This window comes from Odocoileus virginianus, chromosome 7 (assembly GCF_023699985.2).
Source record: "Odocoileus virginianus isolate 20LAN1187 ecotype Illinois chromosome 7, Ovbor_1.2, whole genome shotgun sequence".
Taxonomy (NCBI): Eukaryota; Metazoa; Chordata; class Mammalia; order Artiodactyla; family Cervidae; genus Odocoileus; species Odocoileus virginianus.
The window spans coordinates 72,316,548-72,330,747 of record NC_069680.1 but is presented as its reverse complement, the minus strand read 5'-3'; the positions used below and the strand labels follow the sequence as shown (position 1 = coordinate 72,330,747).

General features: G+C 39.0%; 1 protein-coding gene across 3 annotated transcripts; it reads right to left on the bottom strand.

Annotated features, from left to right (window-relative positions):
- Positions 1-878: 878 nt before the first annotated feature.
- On the bottom strand, positions 879-13,461 carry GHITM (growth hormone inducible transmembrane protein). 3 transcript variants are annotated; one of them, XM_020905106.2, is made up of 9 exons: positions 13,375-13,461; positions 11,668-11,832; positions 10,576-10,675; positions 8,963-9,074; positions 8,403-8,544; positions 5,349-5,457; positions 3,663-3,851; positions 3,042-3,213; positions 879-1,162 (listed from the first exon to the last, which is right to left on the bottom strand). In XM_020905106.2, exons 2-9 carry the CDS (start codon positions 11,794-11,796, stop codon positions 1,078-1,080), a joined length of 1,038 nt encoding a protein of 345 aa, XP_020760765.2. In that variant the 5' UTR covers positions 11,797-11,832; positions 13,375-13,461; the 3' UTR covers positions 879-1,077. The 3 variants fall into 3 exon arrangements, with proteins under 3 accessions (XP_020760765.2, XP_020760766.2, XP_020760767.2); XM_020905107.2 differs by having other exon boundaries at positions 13,352-13,451; XM_020905108.2 differs by lacking the exon at positions 13,375-13,461 and adding an exon at positions 13,229-13,335.
- Positions 13,462-14,200: the final 739 nt, after the last annotated feature.

Genomic DNA, 14,200 nt, shown 5'->3' with positions numbered 1-14,200 from the left:
CAGTCTATGGAGAAGGAAAATTCTGGCGGGGGAGAACTCTAATGAAGTCTTTTCTCCATTACATTTTTGATTGATACAGTTCATGAAAAAAGCCTCACTTTGCCTTCCTTTTTGAATGCAAGGAATCAAATCAAAGGGAAAAACTTTCATAATCTCAAGTATAAATCACAGACAGGTTTTTCTGATAGTTTTAAAGGTTGAATAAATAAGAACGGCAAGCACGCATTCCTTTAAGCATCTCAATAAATTTGCAAAAATTTCCAGCAATTATGCACATACTGTTTGTATACTTAAAATGCAATAACATTGATGCTTTGAGTATTTTTTTCCTGAGTGTTTTAAGGATATTTTGTTCCAGGTGATTCAAAAGTAAGACTTCAACATACATGTTATAATAGGAATTCTCCATGTGGTTAGCATTTTGAACTCTCCTAACAGTGTGAGACAACAGGAAGTCAAACATGATTCCGACTGTATTATAAGGAGAGCCTGGAGAATCATCTATGTCTTTGTTATCTGCTCAATGCGTCTGGTAGGTTCAGCAGAGATACAGTCATGACTTGTTTCCAAATGTCCAGACTCCCTCACTTACCTACCACCATTACCTAAGTGCTGAGTATTCAAAGAAAAACTGCAGGTGACCCTTTACTTCTCTCTGGTCCCTTTACCAAATCCTTTCATCACTTATGACATTACTTGTTAATAATCCACATTCCAAAAAGAAAACTGCAGGTACACAAGTTTGTGAACTTTCACTAAACCAAAAAAATTTTAAAATAGATAAAACACTCAAATTCCTGTGAAACAAACTTTGGTTTTCACAATCAGAACATTTTAGAATTACTCAAGACACGAGAATTGAAAATGCATATGCTATCTGGAAGAGAACTAATGAATTTATTCTCCAGGAGAAAAGCAACCTGAAGCATCACATTACTGGAACGTTTGAAACACGATGACAAGTTCTTATCTTCTAAACTTCAACGAAAGCTGCTTGTACAAACTATTTAATGAGTATCTGCCCCTATTAAACAAGCCAGATATCTGATGTATTAAGAAGTCAGAAGCTGAGTCACTTCACTTCTTCCTGTTGCCTCCAGTTGCTAGAATAGTGGCAACACGCATAAATATGTTTAATGTATCCATGTAGATTCCCAGCATCCTAGAAAAGAAATTATATCCATTAAATATGATGTAGTTCTTATAACAATGACAAAAACTATTCCTTAATGAAGTAGAAAAAAAGCAATACTGATTATATGTCCTAGATATATGAGATGGAAATTAAAAAAAAAGATGTCAACTAAGGAAGTCCTGGGATTTCCTGGTGGCTCAACGGTAAAGAATCTGTCTGCTAATTCAGGAGATGTGGGTTCGATCCTTGGGTCTGGAAGATTCCCTAGAGAAGGAAACGGCAACCCACTCCAGTATTCTTGCCTGGAGTATTCCAGGGAGAGAGGAGCCTGGCAGGCTATAGTTGGTGGGGCTGCAAAAGTGTCGGGACACTTAGCCACTGAACAACAAAAAAGGAAGTCTTAGACTAGAAAACTGTTAAGATTTTCTTTTGACAGGTTAACCTTTGTTGAAGGGCAGTTTAAAAAAAAAAATCTTTATATTCTCTGGTACTCTGAGTACAGTTATTTTGTTAAAAAAAAAGAAAAGAAAGGGTGATAGACAATGAACTAATCAAAACAAGACCAAAGAAACACCTTTACAAAAATGTGTTAGACATAAGTCTGGCATTTTAAAATATATTTCCTCATTGCCTCCCTGCATCACCTCCAAAGAAAATTGCTACAAATCTGTAAGCACTATAGGAACACTTAAAAAAAACCCATTAAGTTTTAAATAAAGAAAAATAAGTTACTTTTAGAAATGTCATAGACACTATGAGACTCACGGAAAATACTTACATAAAATAACTTACTTTGGTGGAGACACCAAGGAAAGGAAACACAATCATTATACAACACTTAATATCAGCTACACAGTTGAATATTTCCAAAATGGAATTTTCAATTTTTAATAAAAAATTGAAGTGTTCTTAATTTTTAATAGGTTTTTCTATCAAAAATTTAAGTCAATTATGTACACTTTCCAAAAACACTTGACTAAATTCATGGGGTTGCAAAGAGTCGGACACAACTGAGTGACTGAACTGAACTGAATACATCTTTTCTTCACTTTTAAAGTCTGTTAAATATAAACTACAAAAATAATTTACTGACAAGAGTTTTATAAGGCTAATTAACAAAAATAAGTACAATACTCTGAATCAACTGAATACACACCTAATTATCACACTTAGTTGCAATATAATCAAACGTTCCGTGTACATATAGCTTACTAAGGAGAGGGACCAGACCAAAAAATTAATAGCAATAAAATACTAAAATTCAACATGGTTGCAGGCTGAACTCAAAAGATATGTCAAGTCCTAATCTGTGTTATCTGTGAATGTGACCTTATTTTTGGGTCTTTCTGAATGTAATTAAGATGTGAATTAAGAAGAGGTAACACTGGAGAAGGGTGAACCTTAGTCCAATAAATATGGCATCATTATGAGAGACATAATATGCTGGGAAAGATTGAAGGCAGAAAGAGAAGGGGACGACAGAGGATGAGATGACTGGATGGCATCACCGACTCATGTTGCCGTCCATGGGGTTGCAAAGAGTTGGACACAACAGAGTGACTGAGCTGAACGGATGAGAGACAGAGACACAGGGAGCACATCATATGAACACAGGAGCAGAGGTCAGAGTGACGAACGCTAAGAACGCCAAGGATGACTGGTCACGACAAGAAGCTAGGAGAGAGGCATGGGCCAGATGCTCCCCTGGAACCCTCAGAAGGTACCAGCCCTGAGGATACCCTGATGTCACACTTCTGGACTCTCGAACAGAATAAACTGTTGTGAATCACCCAGTTTATATAATTTGTTACAGCAGCCCTTGGAAACTAACAGTCATAAAACAAAATAGGCCAAACCAACACAAACATCCTTATGCAACAAAGAAAAGACATTAAAGGCTACTTACGAATTGATGGGATCATATTTCTGAACTCCATACACTGGTACTACTTCTGCACGCTTGATTACTTTCTGTGTATCATACAGAAGAAACATGCTGAAAAGAGCTAATCCACCATAAACTGCCACTGAGTACAGAGTGGCACCAGCCACAGTGGTAGGTGGAAGAAACATCGATCCTGAAATCAAAATGGGAAAAAAATTCTTTTGAAAGGATTTTTCTGTAACTAGGATTTATAATCAACATTACTCACAGAACTTTTTCTTTGGTATACTGCACAGGTAAGGAAACATTTGAGTAAGTGCACTTGTCCAATTTTAAATACATTTAGTTCAAAACCCATTATACTCATTCCTGCATTGGGTCATTTGCCCACATAATAGGAAGGTTCCTGCATCAGAGAAATTTTCATGTTCTCCAGACCAACTTTCTCATTTAAGGTGTATTTGGTAAAACCAGTAATAATGGTTTGCCATTATGCCAAATGAGTAAATCCAGTCAAACTGGCATATATCTTTTAATCAACTTTAAAAAATGACACTTACTACATTCTCTCCATCAGAATACCAGGGTATGTTAGATGATTTTGGGACATGAAGAACCAAGTGTCAAAGCACAGTGGCTTACCTAGTGAGGACACAAGGACGACACCGAGGCCCACGCCCAGGGGCGCCCCCATGTTCAGAAACTTCTCACTGGGTGCACACATGGCCACAGTGGAGAGGCCTCCCACAACGCCAGCCGTGTACCATGCAGCTCTGACGAGAAGAGGCCCCCCTAGCATTGTCAGCGGAGCCACCACAGCACCCATCACACCTGGAGGAAGAGCACGTGGGCACTGAAGCATTTACTACGTAACAACCAAGAGGAAAATGCTTCTAACTAACCTGCCTTTTAACATATTAGAGCTTACTGTTCAACAACAGGACTGCAGAGTCTTCTCCTCATTTAGCTAACAGTAGCCCCAAAGCTCCTAAGCTAAAACTTATACCTATCCAAATTCTAAATCACAGAGGTAAGACCACTTCTAGCCAAAGAGTCAATACTCACAAGTATAAATACCAGTCTAGATTTTTAGTAACTTTGTCAAAGTCAATGTAGCTCATTATTTGGATCTGAGTCTACCAAGTTTTTATAATAACATCCACATTTAGAAGAAATGAGATGAAGAAAAGGCTTAAAATAACTTTTTAAAAAAGCAGCAAATGCATACTATGTTATAAATAATTTTCTTCTTAAAAGCAGGATACTGGTATTAAAAGAAAATACTGGGATCTCTGCCTTCCCATTCACTAAAGTTCTGTCCTGTAAAGCTCCATGGAAAATACCTATGGTTGAATTACCTAAGACCTACTGGGAGACAGACTTGAAAGCCAAGGTTGGGAAGTCATGCTGTCTCATATTCACCCAAACAAAGACAGCACATGAATATAAATGATGTATTTCACATTGGAAATTCATCATATTGGGTGCCCCAAACCTAATTTCCATGTACTAACCCATGTTAAAAACATTTCAGTCTCTTTCCCTGGAAGTTTCATGGTAATGCTTATAGAATCTGTCTTATTTTGTGGTAGGGAACATGCATCCAAGAAGCATTTTTGTTCTGCACCTGGCTGGCTCTTTAACTCAACCCAGAGGCAGATACTTGTCATGGAAAATACTTTATGTAAACAAGCATGTGCTGTTCCATAATTAAGGAGACTATTACAAATACCTCAAAGAATAATAAAACTGTTACAAAATACCAGGGTTGGACAGCCTCTGCCTTGCTGACAGTAACTTTGGGTCAAGAACTATCTAAATAAATATCGATCCAGCTAATGGTGTCACATGAGCTGTACAGAAGTACAGCTAATTAGAAGTACATTTCCAAAGATCTTTTTGATTGCTTTCTTCCCTATATTCCACTGCAAAAACCTCTGCTCTTATTTTTACCTCCTCTTTCCCTGGTGGAGACCTTCAGTTTTTTATTTTCTGAAAGATACACAATAAGAGCAATTTTTAAGTGATGTGTACCAGATCTGAAATCCTCCTGATATTAGACAAAATACATAAAAAGAAACCTCTGCCTATCTAGGCTATTACCTGAGAACTGTGTAACACCGGGGCTTTCCATGGTCTTAATATCAGAAATACTAACTTGCCAGAATGGAGCTCTGGCAATAATACAACCAGAAATAAGAGCAGGAAACTAAGTGTTTAGTAGACATGAGGCTTAATTCAATTGTGTGTGTATCATTTATGACCGTGAAGAGCCACCGAAAGAGGCAGTATTTGAGACTGTTTAGTAACAACTCTAAAACAACATACCAGAATGGAGTAACCAAGCAAGGTGCTTTGGGCCTGGGCTCTGCTCATATGATATTGACTGTACCAGCACTCCAGCTCCAATCATGGCTGCAAAGGTTGCACCAATGGTCTGAAAGACATGTATTACTAAGCAAAACTGATCCTTACACAACAACAAAGCAGAACCCACAAGTTCCAAGTTCAGTTAGTCCTTCCAATAGACTGTGCTTAAAAAGATGAAGAATAATAAACAGAATCCTTTATTTTTCTAGCACATTAAAAGGCCTTATGCTTACTTCAGTTTGATCAAATTAGCAAGAGCACCCCCTACTGTCATACATAAAGTTTTGCAGACAACTTCAAGTAAATGAATTTTTATTCTGGGCTTCCCTGGTGGTCCAGTGGTTAGGAATCCACCCTGCAATGCTAGGGGACACCTATTTGATCCCTGGTCCGGGAGTATCCCACATGCCACGAAGTAACTAGGCCTGTGCACCACAACTGCTGGGCCTGTGTTCTAGAGCCCAGGAGCCACAGCTACCGAGCCTACATGCCTAGAGCCTGAGCTTCACAACAAGAGAAGCCACAGCAGTGGGTGGTCACGCACCACAACTAGAGTGGGCCCTCGCATGCGGCAACTAGAAAGCCCCTGTGAAGCAACAAGGGCCCACCACAGTCAAATAAGTAAACACGTAAAAATAAATCTTTAAATAATCTTATTCCTGTTAGACAGAGGTGTAACAAAACCACTTTAAAAATCCCAGAACAATTATTTTAGATTACATTTATTTTGGCATAGCACCAACATTAAAATCAATGTCATGATATACCAATTAGAACATATATGGTACACTGCCTTAAACTCTATTCTCTAAATGAAAACTTGAAAAATAGGAGCACATAAAAAAGATGAGAAATAAAGAGTCTTCGTTTCTATCCTCCCAGTTTTTTGGCTCAACTGGCCCTCATCCCTCTTCTTTGCCTGTGTTAGATTTCCACTGTAATACATTTATATATTCTGTGTGCACAAGAAAGAAATGTTTGTAAAGCAAGAAAGATGATAATCTTCAGGAAATTTAAGGCAGAAATTGCATACTTGCAGCCCTTTGGCAAGATTTAGGTAGTAGACATTTTGTTTGGCCAACTATTCAAACAAACAAACAAAAGTGAATTCATTTAGTTGGGAAGGCTTTCTCTAGATGCCAATAATCCTGTGTAGCATACCAGGCCTGCCTCACTCATCTGCCTCATCTGTCTGAACCAAGGACATCTGAATGGTCAACCCCTGTGGTAAAGTACAGGTAAATGTAACAGCTATTTTTGCTGAGAATGGGAAAGCCTTCACTCATAATACAGAATAGCACACTGGATTCTACTCCAACATCTTCCAACGGAGAAACAATTCCTAAAAGCTACTTCATGGATCTCTGCATTTTCAGGGTATTTAACACAATTGTGTATTTTTCTTTTAAAATCCTTCATGACACACGTCCATTTTTTGCCTTTTACCTTCCCATACTCTACACTTCAGCCACAGTGAACTGATATACTGCAAACACATCCCAGTTTCATGCCTCTTTAATTCTGCTTATTGTGCCAAAAAATACCTCTCTTTCTATCTGGCTGACATATTCAAGGATTACTTCCTTGAGAAAGTTTTCTTAGTAGGTACCATGGCTGTTATAAGCAGCGTCAGATGTCTCTACTCTTTCAAAAGCACAAACTTTGTGTTTGGTACTTTGACATCATGCGTATGCCTGTCACCTTCCAAAGGCTTCTTCATCTCTGTAGCACCTGTCTGGCTTTCTAAACTATTTTACTTAAGCAGCCCTAACAGCAGGTGAGACTCATCTTATGCCTACAGGCACCTGAGAATATGGTTCAAGCACAAAACTTCCTTGAAGTCTTATTTTAGGGGTTAAACTCTTTTGTATATTTTAATCTTTCATGTTTGCTTTATTATAAAAGCACTGCTTTAAACTGTTTACCTCATTAAAAATGACATACCTGATAGAATGCAACAAGCTGATTCTGTGCCTCCAATAACCTTGAGGCTAGGAGATCCTTATACCCATCTGAGAAGCAAGACCCTAATACTCAAGCATCCAAATGGCTATATAACTGCAAATGGTTCTCCTTTTGGAAAGTACAGTATAGTGGAAATATTACAGATTTGGAAGTCATGGGGATCTGGATTGCCAAGAGAAGAATGGAAAGAATCAGTGGGAATTTGCCATGAGAAGTCTCTAAGTATATTAGATAACTTTCCCATCTCACCTTCCTTTCCAGTCTCTCACTACTGCTTTAGTTTGGGTCTTATCCCTCGTTTCAGACCTTGAAGAGACACAGCTGGTACACTTGCTTCTCGTCTCTTCCACATTAGCTCTTAAAGCTCAAATACACTTCATACTTTTGCTGTTCCAGTATCTGCAACGGCCTCTGTTAGGCACTCTCCTCAGCCTGGCAATCAAACACATCCTTTCTAATTGTGTCTTCTTTACGCTCCAGATCTCAAATGCTCAAACTTCACTTGAATGGGATTATAAAGTCACTTGTAGTGACTACCTTCTCTCCTCTTTCCAAACTGTTACAAAACTGGACTACTCTGTCCTCTGAAATGAAACTCTCATTGAATATAAAGCCTTACATAGGTTCAAGGAGAATTCAGAATAACAGTAGCAGTATTATTCTACTCTTAGAGTAGCTTGGGTTTTTGTGACAGCTATTTTCCTTGATCTCTAAGATGGGATTTTCATCTGCCTTATTTTTTAGTGAACTCCTATAAAATAGAGCTGTTTTAAATCTCCTACTAGATATGTAGGATGTTTCCTCTAAGTTTAAGTTCCAACACCTTTACTGATACTAAAATACATATTCAACATGGAATAATACCTGACTTGGCTACGAATGTATATCCCACTTTGTTTCAGCTGCACCAACAATTCATATATTACCTGAGCAAAAACATATTTAATATAGTAAGGTATTCTTTCCACTTAATACCCCTGCTCCAATAGTTTTCATCTAATCTTTTGATATTTAGTGGGAAAGGAAAACAAAAACAAGCTGACTTACTATCCAAGAGCCTCTCATCATGAAGTTCATGAGAGCAGGTGTTCTGCTCACTGCCACGGCAGACAAAGCTGTTAAGCCAATACTCCCTGCTAAGTACATGTAAGTGGAATGAATTCTATCCTTCACATACTGAGGCCAGATTCTGTAAAAAACACAACATGGTTAATTTACAGGATTATGAATGTGAATCTTGGTTGAATCATTTACTGGCTGGGAGACCTGGATAATTTACAGCATTTTATTGCTGCAAATTTTATTCCATTATCTAGGAAATAGTTATGTGTATGTTGGAGTTATGATAAAAAGTAACAAAATATATAGAAGCACTTGGCATATATACAAGACAACACATTTTTCCTTACTTAAACACATATAACTGTAGTAAAGATTTCTATTTACTTTCAATAAACAGATGCCAAGAAAATAGATTGTTTTTATTCATGTGTATATTCACACAGTTGGAACACTGGACATAAAAGATTCCAAAAGTGGCAAAAAATAAAGATGAGAAGAAAACTGGAAGCTTTAAGGCTAGAATTGTTTGGGAACAATTTACTTACACAGCTTTTTCAATAGCTCCGATCTCATTAGACATTCCCAATCCATAGTAGCACAAAGCTCCAAGACCAACTGCAGCCCCTCCAGCAATAAACCATCTTCCCATCTGATCAACTGCAGAACACAGGAGGAGATGCACATTAATAGTGTTGTTCTTGACTAACATGATCAGACTTAATTAACCTGTAATTTCACTCTAACAAAATATGAGGATGCACTGTTATCTGCAGATGCAGGGGTACTTCTGTGATACACACTATTTTATTCATAAGAGATGTATATTCTCATGGTACTCTTAGAAATTAAAGATAACATTTTCAGTCAAATGTTATACAGTGCTATTAACAAAGATGATCAAGAAAAAAAGAACCAAAGAAAAATGTAAATTAGTGTTTATGCAGCTAAATCAAGGGAGAGGGTGCTTTTGTTTTCAAGAGTACTGAGAAAGAAATAACTCATCAACTCTTAACTGTATGGAGATATTAACAAAGAGCCTCTTACTCCCTTTAGTGAAAGTCTATTCACTAAGAATGTTACTATGTGCTGAGATGACTCATATAATTTGATTTCTAGGGCCAACTGACCAATAGAAATGCCCTGAGGAATGCCAAGTAGGGCTCTCTCCCATATGCATACAGACGGTACCCAACTGAAGATTTTTCAACTTTACAAAGACGCAAAAACAATATGCATTCAAGTAAAAACTGCACTTTAAATTTTTAATTTTGATCTTTTCCTGGGTTACTGATAGGCAATATAATAGTTTCCTATGATGCAGGGCAGAGACAGTAAGCCACAGTGCCCAGTCAGCCAGTTGATTGTGCGGGTAGACAATCCATACACTTATAACCATTCTGTACTCACCCAACAAGTCTGTTTTTCACCTTCAGGATTCAACAAATCACAGGAAGGAGTCAACACTGTATAAAATAGTTTTGCCCAATTTTAGGCAAATGTTATGTATTCTCAACACATTTAAGGTAGGCTAGGCTAAGCTATGATATTTGGAAGGTTAGGTATATTAAGTGTATCCTGCACTTCAGAGCATCTTTAACTTATGATGGGTTTATCAAGATGTAACCCCATTTTAAGTCAGGGAAGATAGGTAGTAACCTTTTGCAAGGGTGTTAAGTAGTGTTCTTTGACTTTGGGTAGATGATCAGTCAAGATTCTGAGGTTGCAAAGCTGAAAGCCAAGCTGTGGACTAAGCTGATTTCATTAAGGTATTGCTTCCTGAAGAGCCCTAAATGGGCCCTTCTTTTTTTTTTTATTAACACCTATGTTTTGGTGATTTACTCCTGGCCTGAAATATATACAAATATTATGTCTGAGTAAGAGTCTACACAACTTCAAATGACTTCATTAACAGATTATAACTTTCAGATTATAGCATAATAACTAATAACCCTTTAAAAAAAATGGTGAAAGAAATTTTTTTCTGGGAGAAATCTGACTGGGAACCACTGAGCCCACAGCCAAGTAGCAATCTTTGCAGGGTCATCAGATCCCTGAGGATGACTGCCCTTCTCACGAGATGCACATATATACAAGTTTGCATACATTTTAAGGTTGTTCATGGGCCTCTTAAAAGAGTTTACTAAAGGTTGCCACCTACTTTTAAATATTTTTTCCACTGATGGTTCCAAAGCTGCCTCCTTGAGTTCTTGGGTTGTTTTTCCACGTCGAAACCCAATTCTTGTCCTGGTGGCATATTCCTGACATAAATGAAAACAAAGATACATACCACCCACATAAAAGAATGTTAACAATAAAACAGAGGATCTTGACACTCTAGATAACTCTGTAAAAAGTAACTTGATACTTTCTATGTGTGTAACTTCACTATGAATGAAGCTTAGCTAATCTTTAAAAAATTAAATGTAGATCCTACCTGTACTCTAGGCTTTGAAGTGATTCACTAATTCATTACAATCTAACTTCTGAGTTCAAGTCTCAGAATTACTTATTTCATGAACTATGAATTTTATTTATACTTCTAGACTTACCATTTTAAACACTAACTTTTAAAAGATATGCATTCAGTAAGTGTTAAAACTACATTTCTCTTCTGGGAAATGGGCTCAATTCTTCCCTCAACACAAAGTCAAAGGGAGAGAGGACTTCTACCTGTATTTCAGCTTTTTCAACAGTGAAACAGTTAATTTAAGAAGAAAAAAGTTGTTTCTCTTAGGTTCTGTACATTTCCATCTACCTCACATTTTAAAATTTATACTCCTAATCTGAATGCTAGAGCAGAAATCTAGTATGAAAGGAAATGGGTTTCTCTCTAACCTGACAGATTTTATTTTACCACTCTCTAAGCAAGAGCTGAAATGACATGGTTAGCAACTGGCCAGCTGGTAATATTCCCAGGGTCTTAAGCTTTTGACAACAGGATCCACCATTTCTTTGTTGAACCATATAGCTCTCAATCCTTCACAAATTACTCTAAATTCTCTGAATGAGAAACTCCAAGAGCTGTAAGTAAAGGAGAAGTCACAGGGGTTCTTTTTCATGTGTGATGAGGACGGAACAGAATGGTAAGAAACCTACAGGGAGAGAGTGCTGATTTGGGGCTTTTTCAGGGTTGTTTCAGTTAATCACTAATGATAAAGTAGGGAGCTTCATGCTTTGTCAAAAAAAAAAAAAAAAAAAAAGGTCCTAGGAGCATATAGACAGACAGACAATATAAAAATATTATCTTTACCCTGCTGGGTGTTAAAAGCCATTGATTCTTGGTGATGGAATTCTTCACAACAGGGGAGGCCTTGGTGAAAGCTGGGTGGAAAACCCTGGAAGGTAGTGCTCGGAGACACACAAGTCTTGCGGCCAGCATGGTGGTGTACCAGGTTTACCAAGCAGATCTGAAATGCTAGAGACAGACAAAAATAACCCATTAACCAACTGAAGGAAGGACGTAGAAGAGATTAAAGCCAGTCATTTCCTAGTGGAAAAGATCAAGTAAAGAGACATTTTAAAGCAATAATAATAAATACTCTGCTTGTTTCTTGTTAGTTCAAGAAATTCATCCCACAAAAAGTTTGAGATAGATCACCAAAATGGGCTTAAATCTCAACAGGAACAGTAACAAGAGAAATAACTTGTTTGAGTTACATGGCTAATAGAGAATTAAAAGGGTGTGTGATGGATTTTATAAACGTGGTTTTGGCTGAAGATTTATACCAGTATTCAGCGGGAAATTATAAAAGAGGGCTAATAATAACTTTGAGCAGAGGAAAAAATGCCATCCAATAAATGATTAACTCTTCAAGGTCATATTACTTTTCAAGGCTATAAAAAACATCAGTGGAAACCAAACATGCCAAATGTTGTTGTTTAATTAAGTCCAAGGGGCTCTTCTCAACCCCATGGACTGCAGCATGCCAGGCTCCTCTGTCCTGGATTTCCCAGGCAAGAATACTGGAGTAGGCTGCCATATCCTTCTCCAGAGGATCTTCCCCACCCAGAGACTGACCCTGAGGTTCCTGCATTGGTAGGCAGATATTTCATCACTGAGCCACCTGGGAAGCCCATGCTAAGTATTACTTCCCTTCGAAATAAAATATAAAAATATTCAAGGTACTGAAACCACCTGGGATATATCTTAAAAATGTAGATTTCTATGTCTTACTCCTGTTCTAATGATTTAACCCCTAGAAGAAAGACACAAGTTATATGTATCTCAAAAGCTAAGAATTCTTGCTTTTAAATATCTGAGTATATTTCCAGATCTGTCACGGGATCTGCGAGGTGCACAACACTGATAAATATCCTTCGGTAAAATACCATGTCATTCTAGCACTTTCACGCCATTACATCATCTCAGCCTAAAGCTGCTGTGCCTCTCAGTCCTCAACACACCTACAAAGGAACGCCAGTTCAGTGGCCTCTAAGGTGGCAATTCTGCTTCTACCGTAAGAAAAAAGTGGCCTCGTGCACAGGTTTGTTCTCTTAAACTCAGGGGCCTTAGCTACAGAATGCGTAATGTTACCGAGTCCTTACGCTTCCGTGCACATTCATGAGCTCAGGCGCTTGGTCCTCAGAGAAAGTTCACCCTCATCACAAGACTCGGATGAGAGCCGGGCAGCAAAACTCGCACCACTCTACAACACACCAGACTCGGGATCCCCTTATCTACTAGGGCGGCGGCTGGGCCGCCCGGCCGCGGAGATGAATCAGCACCTCGCTGCCCAAGAAGAGGACAGAGAGGACAAGCCCCTGCCCGCCTACCCCAGGTCCCGCAGCCGCAACCCCCTCCACAGGGTCACCTGCAGAAAACTGACGGGCCGCCAGGCAGTGACGCAGTCTGCAGCGCCGCAGCCTCCGACCTTCCCACACGTCGGCAGCGGCCCCAGAGGGCCGACAGTCAGTAGTATAGAGTATCGCGGTACCTTTCGGCCCGGGGGAGTCGTACCTCAGTCCCTGGACACCTCAAGCACGCAGTTCCCCCTCCGGGCCGGTGAAACTCAAGCACCCAAACCTCCCGCTCCCTCCGCCCCCCTCTTACTGACTGTGCGCGCAGTCTCCTTAGCTCACTGCGTGACGCAACATCCGGAGAAGCCGCAAACACTACGACGGACAGCCAATCATGAGCGGAGCCCTAACGGAAGGGTGGGCATAGTAGGAAGAGGGGTTCCGGGTTAGGGGGCGGGGCCAGCGGAGCCCCGGTTGAGAGCGTCACAGTCAACGTCCGTTGTGGGTGTGAGCAGAGAAGGCGTTTCAGCAGTCTTTGCTGAGGACAGTGGGACGTTCTTTCGTTCTGGTGTCAACGGCAGGAATTACAAAAATTATTTTAAAACTGAAAGAGGATAGTATGAGAACTAAAAATTATTCTTTCGCCGCGTTTCTTTCCACTTGTTGCCTTTTTACGCCTTCTCAAGAACTTATTGCGAGATAGTATGCCAAATTGGGAGTTTCAGACCGGAACCAACCGGTTTTCTGGGTACGATGTGAACTCTACAAAAGGGTGTGAGTCACACAAGGTCGGAGAGCGAACAGGCAGATTTTTAGAAGTTTATTTCATTGTTTTGTGACTTACCCACGACATAAGTTAAAGGTTCAGCGAATACTTGAATAATGGGTTAGTACAACAGGTTCTGCCTCTTATCCAGGGTTCTGAGAACTGCTCCTATTCAGATAATTTGTAAATTGAAAAACCTTTTTTTGGTACTCGAGGAAGACTTTTTTTCTCCGGTCTTATTTACTCATTAAATATTTACTGAGGCTAACTTTGTACCAAG